Here is a 15,979-nt window from a genome sequence, read left to right as displayed (position 1 = left end):
GGAGGGGGCGGCCCCGCGGCCCCGCGTCCGCGTCACGTGGTGCGAGGCGGGCAGCCATCTTGCTACAAACACAAACAGAGAGGAGCGGCCGCCGCGGGAGCGCCAGCGCCCCCTCCCCCGCCGCCGCCGCCCCCCGGCCCTCCGCGCGTCGCCAACGCCCCGGGACCGGAGCCTCGCGCCGCCCGCCCGCCGCGGTAAGCGCCCGGCGGCCCCGCGGACCCCGGCCCGCGCCCGGCCCCGGGCCAGGCCCGCCCCCGACGCCGAGGCGGCCGCGCGGAGCCTGCAGAGCCAAAGCGGGAGCGCGGGCCGCCGGCACGGACCCTCCCCTGTCTCCTCCCGAGGCCGCCGCCCCCGACGCCCGGTGTGCCCGCCCTCCGGCCCTCCCCGCTTGACCCTCCCCCGGCGCGGGCCGGGCCCCCGCGCCGCCCGGAGGGAGGCCGGCTCCCTCCCGGGGGCGGCCGCCCGCGCCCCCGCACCTGGCGCCCCCTCCCTGAAGGGCACGCCGTCCTCCCGGGCCGGCCCGCCTCCTTCCCACCCCCGCGCTCCTAACGGTAGCTCTCTGGCCCTCGGAAGCCCGGCCCAGGCCCCCCACCTACTCCTGCCCGCATCCTCCGCCCGGGGGCCCAGGACCCTAATGCCCGGTTCTCCCCGGAGATATCCACCAACGCGCCTCTGGTTTCTTATCGGCATGAGCTGGGCCCGGCGGGTCTTAAAGTCCAAGCTTTCCGAGACTTTTGGCTAACGTGGAAGCCTCTCCTCTTAACCACAGCACTTCGCCTGGGTCTTCGCCTAAATTTCCTTTCAGCGAGCGACATTAGTGCTTGGTCATTGGGGTCTTCTTCCTCCCGGTTGCCCGGCCGTGTGATACACCTTAGTCTGTCCTGTCGCCAGGCTGGGCCCTTCCCAGCCCATCTCCCCTGATTCAGCAGCTCCCCAGTCATGGCCCCTCACACTTGGCCTTTTTTTTTTTTTTCCAAGTTAACTTTAAAAAGACCCTCATCTCGCATGTCTTTCCCAGCCATTACTAAAATTCCCAGTGAGCATACAGGTCTGGTCCATCATAGGGCCGGGCCTAGCCCCGGGGATAGACGCTCAACCAGTACTTGTTGGCCAGCTCTTTCATCCACCCACCCCAGTCTCACTCCCCTCTTGCTTCTCATTGCTGCTTTTCCAGAAATCAGCCTCCACAGCCTTTCTGCTGCCCAAGAGCTGACACGCGGTTGCAATTTAGCCCCCGCCCCTTGGCTTTGTATCTGAAACACCTTGGGTACCAACAGGCTGGTCCCCTTAGCTTCTCACAGTGTGGGAGTTTGCTCTCTGGTCCTTCATCGGTACCGTTCCCTGTGCAGTCCCAGGCCACCAACCCTCACCCCAGCCTCAGTTTTATTTCCTAGATGGTAGGTCTAGTGTGTCATTGGGCAGGGCTGGAACAGATCTGGGCTTTGTGTGGCTGCCATGGCGGGGACCAGGGACCTCGAGGGGTCCCACATGGTGATTACAGTCAAGTGAGTTCTGTTCTTAGACTCCTGGCCTGTCTTTCTCAGACAGCAGATGTGTCAGTGTTGTCTGTGGTTTGATGGATTAAAGGACCCCAGTTTGCCCTGGCTTTTACATCTGTAGTTGGAGTTTGGGATAGGAAAAAAAAAAAAAAGGCCCACTTTAGAGCAGAGGAGGTGAGAAGAAGTGGCTACAGGAAGGATCTTTTTTTTGGTTTTTTTTTTTTTTTTTTTTTTTGATGTGGGCCATTTTTCAAGTCTTTATTGAATTTGTTACAGTATTGCTTCTGTGTTTTTTGTTTTCTTTTGTTTTTATGTTTTGGTTTTTTGGCCGCGAGGTATGTGGGATCTTAGCTCCCCAACCAGGGATCGAACCCACAGCCCCTGCATTGGAAGGTGAAGTCTTAACCACGGGACAGCCAGGGAAGTCCCTATGGGAAGGATTTTTTTTTTTTTTTTGCTGTACGCGGGCCTCTCACTGTTGTGGCCTCTCCCGTTGCGGAGCACAGGCTCCGGACGCACAGGCTCAGCGGCCATGGCTCACGGGCCCAGCCGCTCCGCGGCACGTGGGATCCTCCCAGACCGGGGCACGAACCCGCATCCCCTGCATCGGCAGGCGGACTCTCAACCACTGCGCCACCAGGGAGGCCCTATGGGAAGGATTTTAAAAATTCTAACGAGAAATTAAAAATGGTTTAAAACTCACAAAGTGTGCTTGTGAGTTTGGGGTGGTTCTTGCCGCACATGTGCCCCTTTTCCAGTCTCAGGTAGGGTGTCAGAGACGTCAGCATCTCCTGTCAGGGCAGCTGCAGCCTCCCTTCCTTGTTTTCTCTGCGTGGAGCCCAAGACTGGGCAAGTGGGCAAGAAGGGATCAAATGAGGTAAAGTGTGAAAGTGTTTTGAAAACTGTTAACTAGACATGCCGCGGGGCTTTGTTATGATGGCTCAGAGGGCAGAGCTGGGAAAACTGACCAGCTGGGAAGAACATGGGCTTGCACCTCTTTTTAAGTCTCAAGAGTTCTCCTACCCCGCATGGAGAATCTTTCCATCCTGAGAAAGGGCAGAGTCACCTCCAACAGGCTTGGGGCTGGGTGGTTGCTCAAATGTTGGGGAATTTGGTATCCTACGTCTGTTAATAGTGGTACCTTCCTGTGCCAAAGCACGTTGCTCTGGATTGGGGCTAATTTTCGCGGTGATGGAATGAGGAAATAACGTTCTTAACTTAGTGTGTACTGGGACTGCCTATTCTCTGGATTTTTTCCTTCTCCTGCGAGTTCTGAACCCCAGAGAACAGGCTCCCCTCGTGTTCCCTCAAGCCTGTTGTGAGCACCCAGGACCAGTGTGTGTCCTCTCCCTTGGACTCCGGCAGGGGGCAGTCTTTTAAGAGCAGTAATTCAGGTGCTCGGGGAGTGAGGGTATGCTGAGGCTTGAGAAGGAGAAGGGGGCAGGGTGTGGATAGATGAGGCAGACAGATGCTGAGAGGTGGGGGCTAAGCACACCACCCTTAGGTCAGGTAGCCAGGGAGGGATGCTGTCTCCGTCCGCTGCCTGCCACCTCCTGCTCTTTCCTTCACTGGAAGGGGATCCAAATGCTGGGCTTTCAAAGTTTGTGACAGACTTAGGACAATTTTGTTTAATCTATTCTTTTCCCGAGGATTTCCCTCCTGGCAGGATTGCAGATTTCTCTCAGTGTAATTAGGGAATGATTTCCTTGCTCTTCAGAGGCAGGAATGAGCTGGAGTAAATTTGGTTTCTCTTGTCTTACATTTTTCCCCATAAACAGACAATAGGCATGGTTACCTTCTGCCTGCGGTGCACAGGCGGGTTTCTTAACTGTGCCCCTGTTGGTAATCTGGGCCCAGATAACTCTTTGCGGTGAGGGCTGTCCGGTGCAGCGTAGGATGTTTAGCAGCAACCCTGGCCTCTGCTCACTGGATGCCAGTAGCATTTCCCAGTCACACCTTCCACAAATGTCCCCCGATATTGCCGGATGTGGCCTGGGGAGCAGAGTTGCCCCCAGTTGAGAAGCGGTGGCTTTGACGAAGCACGTGGGAAAGACGCACGCCTGTTTGGAGCTAGAAACGGTGGGGCGCGTGTGTGCTGCCCGTAGTTGGAGGGCCAGGCAGCCACCGGCTTCTGGGAGCCAGGCCTCCCCTGGCTGGGCCCGCCCGGACGCTTGACCTTTCTCACCGGCCGCTCCTCCACTTCCTCTCGCCTGATTGCCTGTCTCTCTCGCCTCCGCAGTTTCCCTGCTTCTCACTCCGGGAGCCAGCGCTTTTTCTCAGTTCACTCCTTGCAACCAGGACAGAGGGGCGACGGCTGAAGTGGGAAGCGCCCGGCGGCCAGCCGCCTTTGCCACTGCCTGGAGGGGTGGGAGGGTGAGTTGTCCCCTTTCTGTCCTCTCACCCCGCAGCAGCTTTCCATGCTCGCAGGACTCTTTGTCCCATCCGTCTAGGATGGGACTCTTCTGGGGTGGCCTGGAAGAGGCTCAGAACAGCCTCTCCTGAGTTTGTTTTCTTGGAGTGATGAAGACTTAATATGTGATAGCTAGCCTCAAATGTCTTCTTTTTCTCCTAAGCCTTTTTTTTTTTTTTTTTTAACCAGTCATGTTTATTTTATTATTTTTATTTTTTGGCCGCACCACGCGGCATGTGGGATCCTAGTTCCCAGACTAGGGATCAAACCTGCGCCCCCTGCATTGGAAGCATGGAGTCCTAACCACTGGACTGCCAGGGAAGCCCCCCCACAAGCCTTTTAAAAATGGTCAAATATAACATATACCATTTTAGCTGTTTTTTAAAAATTATTTTTATTTATTTGTTTTTGGCTGCATTGGGTCTTTGTTGCTGCGCGCGGGCTTTCTCTAGTTGCAGCAAGCGGGGGCTACTCTTCATTGTGGCGTGCGGGCTTCTTATTGCGGTGGCTTCTCTTGTTGTGGAGCACGGGCTCTAAGCACGTGGGCTTCAGTAGTTGTGGCATGTGGGCTCAGTAGTTGTGGCTCGCAGGCTCTAGAGCGCAGGCTCAGTAGTTGTGGCTCACGGGCTTAGTTGCTCCGCAGCATGTGGGATCTTCCCAGACCAGGGCTTGAACCCGTGTCCCCTGCATTAGCAGGTGAATTCTTAACCACTGGGCCACCAGGGAAGCCCCCACCCTAGCTATTTTTAAGGATACAATTCTGCAGCGTTAAATACATTCATCACGTTGTTGTGCAGCCATCCACCTCATCCCCAGAACTTTTTCATCTGCCCCATTTCAGCTGAAACTGTCCCCGTTAAACAACTCCCCACTCTCCTTGTCCCCCCAGCCCTGGCACCCACTGTTCTACTCTGTTTCTCTGAATTTGACTCCCCTGGTAATCTCACGTGAGAGGAATCATCCAATATTTGTTCTTCCGTGACTGGTATGTTTTATTTAGCTAATGTTTTCAAGAGTCATTCGTTGGCCAAATTACATAAGGGTTGTAGCATAGACAGAACTAACCGGACTCTGCTGTTCTGGGAGGCCTACTCGAATTCAGTAACAGACAGAGCTTTTCAACAGGCCTGTCTTCTCTGACGGCCGTGTGGGCTGTGGCGTGCTCCAGCTCCAGAAATGGCCAGCTGAGGCTGTTGTAGAAGAGACACCCGTGCTGGGGGAGGTCAGCCCTGCTCTGGATGGTCTCTCAAGCTGCATTTCACCCTAGGATGCTGGGATTCTGGGAGTGGGTCCCATGTCTGTCGTGGAGTTTGCTCCGTGTTCTGGGCTGCAGCTGTGGAGGAGAGCCGCTTTCCCCTGGCCCCTTTGGTGGAAACCCTTCTTCTTCCTTCCTTCCCAGAGTTGTGGAGTCTTGGAGTCGATGGGAACGGTGGAGGTGCTCCGGTCCCGCCTCCGCCCCAGCCAGTGAGGGAAGCCCTTGCACGGCTCCCTGAGACCCTGCCCTCCCCCCCTCTGCTTGGCACCACCAGGGATGCGCCACCTCCTGAGAGCCGCCTCCGCTGTTCCTTAGAGGGACGGGTCGCTGCTGCCACCACAACCGCTTCTGTCAGCCTCAGTAACTCTGACCTTATTCCTGCTTTGTGGTGAGGGAGCCTTCTTCCTAGCTTGTATCACGGTAACGTCGTTCCCTCCTTAGCCCTCTGTCCTTGCGATCGGGCTCTTCCGATCCCAGGGACCGGGCCTCGGTGTAGACTCCGGCCTGGTGAGTGAGCCCTGGGCACGCTGGCTGGAGTGGCCGGCCGCGGCCTTCAGCGCGCCCCACCTCGGGCTCTGGAATAGCCCCCGCTCCCCTTGTACTGGGTCTCTCCCCAAACTGAGTCTCTGGATTCTAGCTGCCAAGCGGCCAGACCTGAGTGTTTTCAGGGGAGAGGTAATTTTGCTGCCAGATAAACTTCTAACCCTCTTAATAACTGGCCTTTTCTCTCTCTAAAACATTTGGGACTCCAGTGGGTTTTTTGCTTGTTTGTGTGTGTGTTTTATCTTTGTCCTAAACATCCACGTGTACCTCAGGCACCCCTTAACTGAATGCTGGGCCACTTGGCGAGAGTGCTGAGCTGTCGGGAGGTGCCTGGCATTCCCTGCCACCCCCCAGCACCTCCGCCGGGTTCTGCCGAGTGAACTGACTGCTGGAGAGGCCTGATAAGTGGAGGGCAGTGATGAGGAGGAGCAGGGCCTGGGGTCCCCTGTGCTCCATAACCAGCAGCCTCCAGGCAGCTGTGGGCCTTCTCATTATGCAAGATGAAGGAGGGCTGGAGGCAGGGAGGTCTGTCTGACCATTAATTTAACCCCACTTCTCTTCGCCCCTCAATAAGGATCTTTCCCAGATGTGAAGGTCCCTCCCTGGGCACTGCTCTGGTCAGACCAACATCCAGTTGCCTGGGGACCCTGGTTCACTCCAGCACAGGCCCTTGCCTGGAGAGAGCCCGACTCCTGCCCTACCTGCTTCCCTGGGCAAGGCTGCCAGGTGAGTCTGGGCCAGAGGGAGGGCATCCCCCTGCAGAAGCTGGAAGGGGTTCTGGCTGCCTGTTTTCCTTCCCTCCCCCAGGCCTTCCTCCACCTTGACTCTTTGGTTAACTCATGGTGTGAGTGGCACGTGGCTGGCTTAGGCGAGTCCTTATAGAGCCCATTACTGTACCCACCTAGTCCTCATCCTCTCGGGCTCTCCGGGTGTGCTGTCTCTAAGGCCCAGTGTCCCCCACGTCTCCACAGGTGTTTGGAGAGTGAACACCAGGTACCCCCTCCCCTGCTCATCCCCTCGACCTCTAGGACACACCCAGCTCCACAATGGCAGCAGAGACCCTCAACTTTGGGCCTGAGTGGTGAGTCAGGTGTGCTTTGGGTGGTGCAGAGAAGCCGGGAAGGACAGGGCTGCTCAGATTTCTGTCTCTCTCCTTCTCGTGCCCTTTCTGCAGGCTGAGGGCCCTTTCTAGTGGTGGCAGTGTGGCCTCCCCACCCCCATCCCCCGCCATGCCCAAATACAAGCTGGCTGACTATCGCTACGGGCGAGAGGAGATGCTGGCCCTCTATGTCAAGGAGAGCAAGGTAGGGGTGGGCGGGGGTGGGGTGTGGCCCAGTTGCCCGCTTGGCCTTGGCCAGTGGAGAGGGCCCAGGAGCATGTGATACCTCCTGCCCCGGTTGACAGGTCCCCGATGAGCTGCAAGACAAGGAGTTTGCTGCGGTGCTGCAGGAGGAGCCGCTGCAGCCCCTGGCGCTGGAGCCTCTGACTGAGGAGGAGCAGGTGGGGCCCTGCCGGCGGGTGCCGCGTCTCCACCATGGAGGGGCTGGAGTTGGGAAGGCAGGTGGTGGAGTTGTGGTTGTGGATGGGGTGGGAGCGGTCAGGTGCCTGGGTCCTCACTCCCACCCCTGGCTCCCTCCTCAGAGAAACTTCTCCCTGTCAGTGAACAGTGTGGCTGTGCTGAGGCTGATGGGGAAAGGGGCTGGTCCCCCACTAGGTGGCGCCTCCCGTGGCAGGGGCAGCACGCGGAGCCGAGGTAGAGGGGGGTGATGGCGTGTTCTGGGGCGGGCAGCGGTGGGATTCGCGGTCTTGAGGACTTGGAGGGGTGAGCCGGCAGGTTTCCCATGCACACCTCATTTCTTCTCCAGGCCGCGGCCGCGGTGACAGTTGCTTTTACCAAAGAAGCATTGAAGAAGGCGATGGGGCCTTTGGCCGAAACCCCCGGGAGATCCAGCGTAGCCAGAGCTGGGATGACAGGTGCAGGCTGGGAGAAGGTGGCATAGAGGCAGAGCAGAGAGGGGCCCAGGGTCTCATGGAGGGAGGCTTGGGTCTTTGTCATCAGAGGGCACCAGGAGACCCACCAGATCAGCCCTGGTCAGAGAGCTCTCTCTGTGCTCTCTGACCCCCTATGACCCTGCCCTTTTCCTTCCGATTCTCTGGGCACGCCCTTGGGCTTCCTTCCAAGCCCCCCGCCGTCCCCCCCCCACCTCCTGCACCTCTCAGGGCAGAATAGACAAGGTGAGCAGAGATCCTGCAGGTTGGGGATGGAACTGTCCTCTGACCCGGAAGTGTCCTCTGACCCACACCTGTCCCTCCCACAGAAGCGAGAGGCGGTTTGAGAAGTCGGCTAGGAGGGATGGAGGTATGGAGAGTGGCAAGGGTGGTGGCCAGGCCCTGAGGTCGTTAAGAGGTGGGGGAGGACTGAATTGGGTGGCCCCGGTTGGGGGATGTTTCCTGGGGGAGGTGGTAGGGGCAGGAGGGCCCGGAGCTGGGCTCCTCTTTCCCAGCAAGGTGTATAGTAAGAGTCTTGCAGGGTCCATGGCCGCCGCCCGCTGACTGTGTCTTCCCCTGCTCCCAAGCGCGATCCGGGTTTGATGAGGGAGGGGCTGGCCCGAGGAAGGAGCATGCCCGCTCAGATAGCGAGAACTGGCGTTCTCTCCGAGAGGAACAAGAGGAAGAGGAGGAAGGCAGCTGGAGACTTGGGGCAGGACCCCGGCGAGATGGCGACCGCTGGCGCTCTGCCAGCCCTGGTGAGATTGGGGCCAGGTGGGCGCTGTGGGGGTGGCGGGCGGCGAGAACTTCCTGTGAGGGTGGGCACCTGCGGCCAGGCAGAGGGAGCAGAGAGTTCTGGAGTGGGGCGGGTGGGAATGCAGTCCCGGAAGTGCCAGTTGTTCCGGGCCGGGGGTCCCGGTGGGCGGCAGAAGAGTGGGGACTCTGGCTTGACTGGGATACCGATTCTCCTTCTCTGACTTTTCCTGCCCAGATGGCGGCCCCCGCTCTGCTGGCTGGCGGGAACATGGGGACCGGCGTCGCAAGTTTGAATTTGATTTGCGAGGGGATCGAGGAGGGTGTGGTGAAGAGGAGGGGAGGGGTGGTGGGGGCAGCTCTCACCTCCGGAGGTGCCGAGGGCCTGACGGCTTTGATGATGACAAGGATGGGCTCCCGGAGTGGTGTCTGGACGATGAGGATGAAGAAATGGGCACCTTCGATGCCTCCGGGGCCTTCTTGCCTCTCAAGGTATCTGCGAGGCGGCGAGGGGGAGACTTTTCTTAGAGGTTGGTGGGAACCTGCCCCGAGGGGGTCCTCTCACTCCACCCTTTTTTCATCTGCCGTTCACCTCCCTGTCATATCCCCTAACCTGTGCAGAAGGGCCCCAAGGAGCCCATTCCTGAGGAGCAGGAGCTCGACTTCCAGGGTCTGGAGGAAGAGGAGGAAGAACCTTCCGAAGGGCTGGACGAGGAGGGGCCTGAGGCGGGTGAGCCTGCGCGGTGGGGCAAGGAGGACGCCTGCAGCCTCGAGCAAGCGGGGTCTGCGGGCAGCACGGAGGGAGGCAGGTGCCGACACAGTGTGGGGAGGAGCCTGGAAACAGCAGGGCTGTGTCCAAAAGGCCAAGGGTCAGATAAAAATCAAAGCAGAATCAAAATGACTTTCAACAGTCCCTTGAATCTTGTTGAACACAGTATTAAACCAGTGGTATTGTGTGTACAGCCCTGGACGGTGATATGGATGCGTGTCCATTACCGAAGGGGCAAAAGAGGAAGTGTGCAAAGTGGGGTTTGTGGTGTCAGTTCACCGAACCTTAGTTGTGTTGACCAAAGATACGTGGGTGGACTCAATACCCAGAGGCCCTTCTGGCCACAAATGGAGGGTTTGTCCTAAACCATTTTTAAGGCCTTCTGGCTCTTTGGTTTTGAATTCTGGTAATTACCCTTCCCTTTCAGGTGGGAAGGAGCTGACCCCACTGCCTCCTCAGGAGGAGAAGTCCAGCTCCCCATCCCCACTGCCCAGCTTGGGCCCACTCTGGGGAGGTAACGGGGAAGGCGATGATGCTATGGAGAAAGACCTGCCAGCAGCTGAAGGTAGCCAGAGGGCAGGGCCACCCTTTCCCTGGAGCCTGGGGCTGGTGGGGAAGATGCTCCCCTTCCCTGTGGGAAGGAGGTGCAAGGAGTGTTTGTGGGGGGGCCAGAGTTAGCGCTGACTTTTCTGGAATAAGGGTGGTAGAAGGGGGACTGTCTTGCCCCCTTCTCTGGACTCACCCATTCCACCTTCCCTTCTTTGCTCCTTCTAGGAGACGATATGAGGGCAGTGCAGCTGAGTCCTGGGGTGGGTTCACCCCCTGGCCCACCTGGAGATCTGGAAGATGATGAAGGCTTGAAGCACCTGCAGCAGGTGTGAGGGGGCCTGAGAAGGCTCTGGGGATCCTCCCCTCTGGGGGGACAGAGAGTCTTTATTCCGTCTGTTGTTGCCCCGGTTCCAGACTTTTCCCCATCGGTCCTGCTGTGTTAGGACCTGCTCTCTTGACCCCACCCCACCTTAGCCCCAGCCCCGTCTGATGTTGCTGGGCTTGGCCGGTTGAGCCTTCCCCTCTCTCCCTGGGTTCCCAGGAGGCGGAGAAGCTCGTGGCCTCCCTGCAGGACAGCTCCCTGGAGGAGGAGCAGTTCACAGCGGCCATCCAGGCCCAGGGCCTGCGCCACTCTGCAGCTGCCACCGCCCTCCCCCTCAGCCATGGCGCGGCCCGGAAGTGGTTCTACAAGGACCCGCAGGGGGAGATCCAAGGTGTCCGTGGGAAGCAGGGCATGCAGGAGGGGCTGCTGGGGCGTGGGGACAGCACCATTCTCATCAAGGGCTCCTCTGGCGCACCTTTCTGACCGCAGCCCCCTTCCCTTGGCCCAGGCCCCTTCACGACACAGGAGATGGCAGAGTGGTTCCAGGCGGGCTATTTCTCCATGGCCCTGCTTGTGAAGCGGGGCTGTGATGAGGGCTTCCAGCCGTTGGGTGAGGTGATCAAGATGTGGGGTCGTGTGCCCTTTGCCCCTGGGCCCTCACCACCCCCACTGCTGGTGAGCATACCCCCCTTTGCACAGAGCAGGGACGGGAGGTGGGAGCCTGGCGGATGGCAGTGGGTGCTGCAGAGCAAGCCAAGGTCAGAGCCGCCGGAACTCTCTGGCCCTCACTCAGGGAAACATGGACCAGGAGCGGCTGAAGAAGCAGCAGGAGCTGGCGGCAGCCGCCCTGTACCAGCAGCTGCAGCACCAGCAGTTTCTGCAGCTGGTCGGCAGGTATGGGGGGCCTGGCAGGGCTTGTCAGTAGGGCCGTGCTGGCCCTGTGGCCGGCCCACCTCATGCCCGCGCACTCTCGGCAGCCGCCAGCTCCCGCAGTGTGCGCTCCGGGAAAAGGCGGCTCTGGGGGACCTGCCGCCGCCGCCGCAGCAGCAGCTCACCGCATTTCTGCAGCAGCTCCAAGCTCTCAAGCCCCCCAGGTGTGTGGGATGCTCCGTCCTCGCTCTGTCTTCCCGTGGCTGCGCGCACAGCCCTCGGGTCGTGGCGGGGGGCGGGGTGTGTGCGGGCTGGAGATGGCTGTAGGGTGCTGAGCGTTGGTGCTTCGCTCCCCAGGGGTGGGGACCAGAACTTGCTCCCGACGATGAACCGGTCCCTGTCAGTGCCAGACTCGGGCCCCCTCTGGGACATACATACCTCAGCCTCATCACAGTCAGGTGTGTGGCCAGCCACTGCCCGCCCAGCCCGTCCTGAGTCCTGAAGTCCCCTCCCTGTCCCCAACAGTCGCAGGCGGGTGGGTACCCTGAGGCCTGAGCTCCCTCCTGCAGCTGCCCTTGCTCCCTGCAGGCGGTGAGGCCAGTCTTTGGGACATACCAATTAACTCTTCGACTCAGGGTCCAATTCTAGAACATCTCCAGCTGCAGCATAAAGTGAGTGGGCATCTGGGGCTGGAATCCTCTGGTGTCGGGGACCAGGCCATGGCAGGGAAGGCCTGACGTCAGGTCCGATGTCGACCGCTGCAGTTCCAGGAGCGCAGAGAAGTGGAGCTCAGGGCGAAGCGGGAGGAGGAGGAGCGCAAGCGCCGAGAGGAGAAGCGCCGCCAGCAGCAGCAGCAGCAGCAGGAGGAGCAGAAGCGGCGGCAGGAAGAAGAGGAGCTGTTTCGGCGCAAGCAGGTGGGGGCCCGGCCGAGCGCGCGTCCTGCCCGGGCCACGCGGGGGTGCCCGCCGGCCCTCACCGCGTCTCTGCCTCAGGTGCGGCAGCAGGAGCTCCTGCTGAAGCTGCTCCAGCAGCAGCAGGCGGTGGCTGCCGTCCCCGTGCCTCCTGCGCCCAGTTCCCCGCCCCCGCTGTGGGCCGGCCTGGCCAAGCAGGGCCTGTCCATGAAGACGCTGCTGGAGCTGCAGCTGGAGGGCGAGCGGCAGATGCATAAGCAGCCCCCGCCTCGGGAGTCTTCGCGGGCCCAGGCTCCCAACCACCGTGTGGTGAGCAGGCTGCCCCTGGCCCCTGCTGGCTGGCACCTTGGGGCCCTCGGGAACCCCATCCGGTCAGCTCCCGGGGTGACCCGGGGTGGAGGGCACACCGGTCCCCATGTGACCCTGGAGGCGCTCTCTTCTGTGAGGCCCTCACCTCACCCGCCCCCCCTGCCACCTGAACGAACCTCCCACTCAGCGTTCTTGAGTGTGTGTGTCCCGGCCTGGGCCGCCCTGACTTACTGCCCTCTGTAGCAGCTCGGGGGCCTGGGCGCCACCCCCCTGAACCAGTGGGTGTCTGAGGCTGGGCCGCTGTGGGGCGGGCCCGACAAGAGTGGGGGCAGCAGCGGCCTGGGGCTCTGGGAGGACACCCTCAAGAGCAGCGGGAGCCTGGCCCGCAGCCTGGGCCTGAAGAACAGCCGCAGCAGCCCCTCTCTCAGGTGGGTACTGGGGCCTGCGGGCCTGGGGGGTGGAAGGATGCGGGACCCCTGAGCCCATTGCTGTCTTTGTCTCTGATTCACCTCCGTCCTACTCAGTGACTCGTACAGCCACCTGTCAGGTCGGCCTGTGCGCAAAAAGACGGAGGAGGAAGAGAAGCTGCTGAAGCTGCTCCAGGGCATCCCTCGGCCCCAGGATGGCTTCACCCAGTGGTGTGAGCAGATGCTGCACACGCTGAGCACCACGGGCAGCCTGGACGGTACAGGCGGCTTTCCCCGGGAGGCCGGGCTGGGGGTTCCAGACACACATCAGGTGGGCTCTGACAGCCCCATCCTGCCCCTCAGTGCCCATGGCTGTAGCGATCCTCAAGGAGGTGGAATCCCCCTACGACGTCCATGACTATATCCGTTCCTGCCTGGGGGACACGCTGGAAGCCAAAGAATTTGCCAAACAATTCCTGGAGCGGAGGGCTAAGCAGAAGGCCAGCCAGCAGCGGCAGCAGCAGCAGGTGAGGTTTCACAGAGCCCTGGCCAGAGGCAGTGAGGGTGCCCAGTGCTCCCCTGACCGCCCTCCCTCCCTCTCCGCTGCTTTGCAGGAGGCATGGCTAAGCAGTGGCTCCCTGCAGACAGCCTTTCAGACCAACCACAGCACCAAACTCGGCTCTGGGGAGGGCAGCAAGGCCAAGAGGCGGGCGCTGATGCTGCACTCGGACCCCAGCATCTTGGGTGAGTTTGGAGTGGGGAGGAGGCTCCTTGCTCAGCACTGGGCAGGAGCCTGGGTGGGTGAGCTCAAACCCAGCTTCCCCTGGCTTCAGGGTACTCCCTGCATGGACCTTCTGGTGAGATCGAGAGCGTGGATGACTACTGACCAGCCCGTCCCACCAGCACCCTGGGCTATAGGCCAGGGGCAGCAGCAGTGGCTTGGACCCCTGGGTCCCCGGCCTGCAGGCTCCCCACGAGGAGCATAGGAGGAAGCAGGGGCAGGGTCCCCAGCACTTGTTACAAACCACACGATGCACCTTAACTCACCCACCACGAGGCACTTTACAGATTGGGGGGAAGGGTTTTTTTGTTTTGTTTTGTTTTTGTTTTTAATTTTAAACAACATTGAAGAAAACATTAGGAGAGACAAAAAAAAATTGTTAAGAAGTAGACTCTAAGCACTCCCTTTCCCTTTTGGGGATAGGGGGAGCAACAGTGGAAGATCCACAGAGGTTTTTGTTTCGTTTTTTTTTTTTTTCTTTTTTTTTTTTAAGAAAAAAGAAAAACAAACAAAAAAAATGGTTAGGAGACTGAAATTAAAAACACACTGTTATTTTGGGGCAGTGGGGACACAGGCCCCACGGACCTGTCCTGCCTGGCCCCCGAGGCTGCACTTACCCTCCCTGCCCCACACGGTGGGCCACTGGGGTAACTGGAAGCTGGGGTGCCAGCAGTTTGCACAGCGAGGCCCCCTCAGCCCCGCCGGCCGGACCCGCTGTGAACGGCTCCCTTGTTGCTGTGACTGTGGCAGAGGCGTCTGAGGTGGGGGCCAAAGTAGCCCCTTGGCTTTGCTGCTTCTGGGGAAAGTTGCACAAATGGGCCAGGCCGCCTCAGTGCCCCAGGCTGCCACCCTGCGCCAGCTGACAGGGTGGATGGGAGAGGGCCGGCAGTGCCAACCTCATCTGGCTGTCAGACCGGCAGAACTTCCATTCTGGCCCTGGTGAGGGGCTTCTCCCTCCGCTGCCATTCGCGGGGCCGGCCTGGGTGTGAAGCTGAAAGTCCCAGCTCCCTGCCTTGCCACATGAATGTATTCTCTGGGCCACGAGCCCCTGCTGCGCCCGCTGCCTCAACCCGAGAGAGAGAGAGGTGGGGGCGGAGCAGTTCCTCCAGGAGCTGGAGAGAGGCGCCACTTAATGACTGTTGCTCCTCCTGTGAAGGGGGTAGGCGAGGGGCCGAGGAGGCCACGGGAGTGGGCCGCTTGGGGCTTCTGGTTGCAGTGCGGGGCTGTTAGAAGGGAGCCCCCCACCTGCAGCCAGCTGTGTGGGATATGGACCACCCAGCTCGGCCCTGACCCCTCCATTGACCAAATGGGAGAGGAGCAAGCGGCCTCTCCCCTCCCTGCTCCCTTCATGTTTTTAAATGTTGGGTAGGGTGGGGTGTCAAGAATGGGAGTGTCTGTCTCTCCTGGGTCGGGGGTAGGCTGCCCTTCACCAACTTATTCCCAATCACCTACCTGGGTTTGTCTCCATTTGGGTTTTTTTTTGTTTTTTTTTTTTAAAGTTGTATCTTTTGGATTTCTCATTTAACTTCTCCCGTGGACCTCATTGCTCAGAGTGCAGTATTAGGGCAAGATTCTGCCACTGCCTCCCCTCCATGAATGTATTTATCCTTCCTGCCCTGGGGAAATGGGGAGTGGCCCCAGTTTTCTTTCCCCATCTATCCCCAGAGAGATGATTTTTTTAACTTTTTTTTTTTTTTTTTTTTTTTTTTTTGCACCAAAGTGGCAACTGGGTCAGTGTTGGGGGATAAAGCTGGCCTCGGGGGTGGAGTGGCCCCCTCCACCTGCTTCTCCCTGGTTTCAACAGTGTTAGCGTCCGTGAAAAGACAATATTCTCTCTAAAGCAATAAGGGGGTGATGGGCCAGGGGGAAATGTCTTGCTGCTGCTGGCCCCCCAGCTCCCCCTTTCCTCGAGCCAGTATTTGGCGGCATTAGAGGTGTTGGGGGAGTACTGTTGTGACTGAATGTAACTGCCCCCACCCCTGCCGCAGCCAATGCAGGGGGAGGGGGGATGACACTCTTCCCCGTCTCTTCCTTCCCCTACCCCCCCCAGCTAAAGAGACTTTGAATTTAGGGGGCCCTTGAGCCTGGAGAGGCCTTAACCCTGTGAGGAAGTGTAGGGGGAGCCCTCTCCCACCCCCATCCCCTTCTGAGAGTGGTCAATGTTTACAAGCCCCTGAGCCCCCCAGCCCAGGGACTCAGGCCCCTTGCTGTCCTTTCCCAGCCCGTCTTCCTGGGCCCCAGCTGCTCCCCCGCCCTTCCTGGGGTTAGGGTGGGTGCAGGGGTCATTCTGTATCCTTGTCTGCCTTGTACCCACCATCTCCCCAACCTGTGTGACTCCCTTCTCGTCTACCTGCCTCTGTAAATACTCCGCTTCCCCCCAATAAAACTTGGTGTGTGTTCTCCCCTTCTGCGTCCGAGTTGTTTCTTGGGGAAGGGATGTTGGGAACTGAAAGAGCCACAGGCAGGGGGCGGCTGTGGTCAGCCAGCCTAACCAGGCCAGGCTAGAAATGGGAGGGCTGTGTGTGTGGAACACCTGCGACCTGCGGGCCAGAGAAGGTCCTCCCACCTGTGACTCCGCTTCCGGCCGAGGAGGAGTGGTAGTCCCCACCCCA

At 59.6% G+C, this 15,979-nt stretch overlaps 1 protein-coding gene across 4 annotated transcripts; it reads left to right on the top strand.

Moving 5' to 3' along the window:
* The first annotated feature begins 105 nt into the window (after window positions 1-105).
* Window positions 106-15,935, top strand: GIGYF1 (GRB10 interacting GYF protein 1). Of its 4 annotated transcripts, none has more exons than XM_082645593.1 (28): window positions 106-194; window positions 3,739-3,872; window positions 4,799-4,894; window positions 5,309-6,433; window positions 6,679-6,788; window positions 6,882-7,011; window positions 7,112-7,207; window positions 7,349-7,460; window positions 7,573-7,681; window positions 8,026-8,066; window positions 8,284-8,454; window positions 8,688-8,941; window positions 9,071-9,179; window positions 9,646-9,783; window positions 9,993-10,093; window positions 10,309-10,480; window positions 10,598-10,764; window positions 10,883-10,983; window positions 11,067-11,183; window positions 11,317-11,417; window positions 11,548-11,630; window positions 11,724-11,873; window positions 11,952-12,179; window positions 12,426-12,607; window positions 12,704-12,864; window positions 12,950-13,113; window positions 13,201-13,330; window positions 13,420-15,935. In XM_082645593.1, exons 5-28 carry the CDS (start codon window positions 6,754-6,756, stop codon window positions 13,470-13,472), a joined length of 3,105 nt encoding a protein of 1,034 aa, XP_082501719.1. In that variant the 5' UTR covers window positions 106-194; window positions 3,739-3,872; window positions 4,799-4,894; window positions 5,309-6,433; window positions 6,679-6,753; the 3' UTR covers window positions 13,473-15,935. The 4 variants fall into 4 exon arrangements, with proteins under 4 accessions (XP_082501719.1, XP_082501718.1, XP_082501717.1 ...); XM_082645592.1 differs by having other exon boundaries at window positions 12,423-12,607; XM_082645591.1 differs by having other exon boundaries at window positions 12,950-13,330.
* Window positions 15,936-15,979: the final 44 nt, after the last annotated feature.

The sequence above is a fragment of the Mesoplodon mirus genome (assembly GCF_964341445.2).
Source record: "Mesoplodon mirus genome assembly, chromosome: 15".
Classification (NCBI taxonomy): domain Eukaryota; kingdom Metazoa; phylum Chordata; class Mammalia; order Artiodactyla; family Ziphiidae; genus Mesoplodon; species Mesoplodon mirus.
The sequence above is the reverse complement of the archived record's forward strand: the minus strand, read 5'-3'. Positions and strand labels throughout refer to the sequence as shown.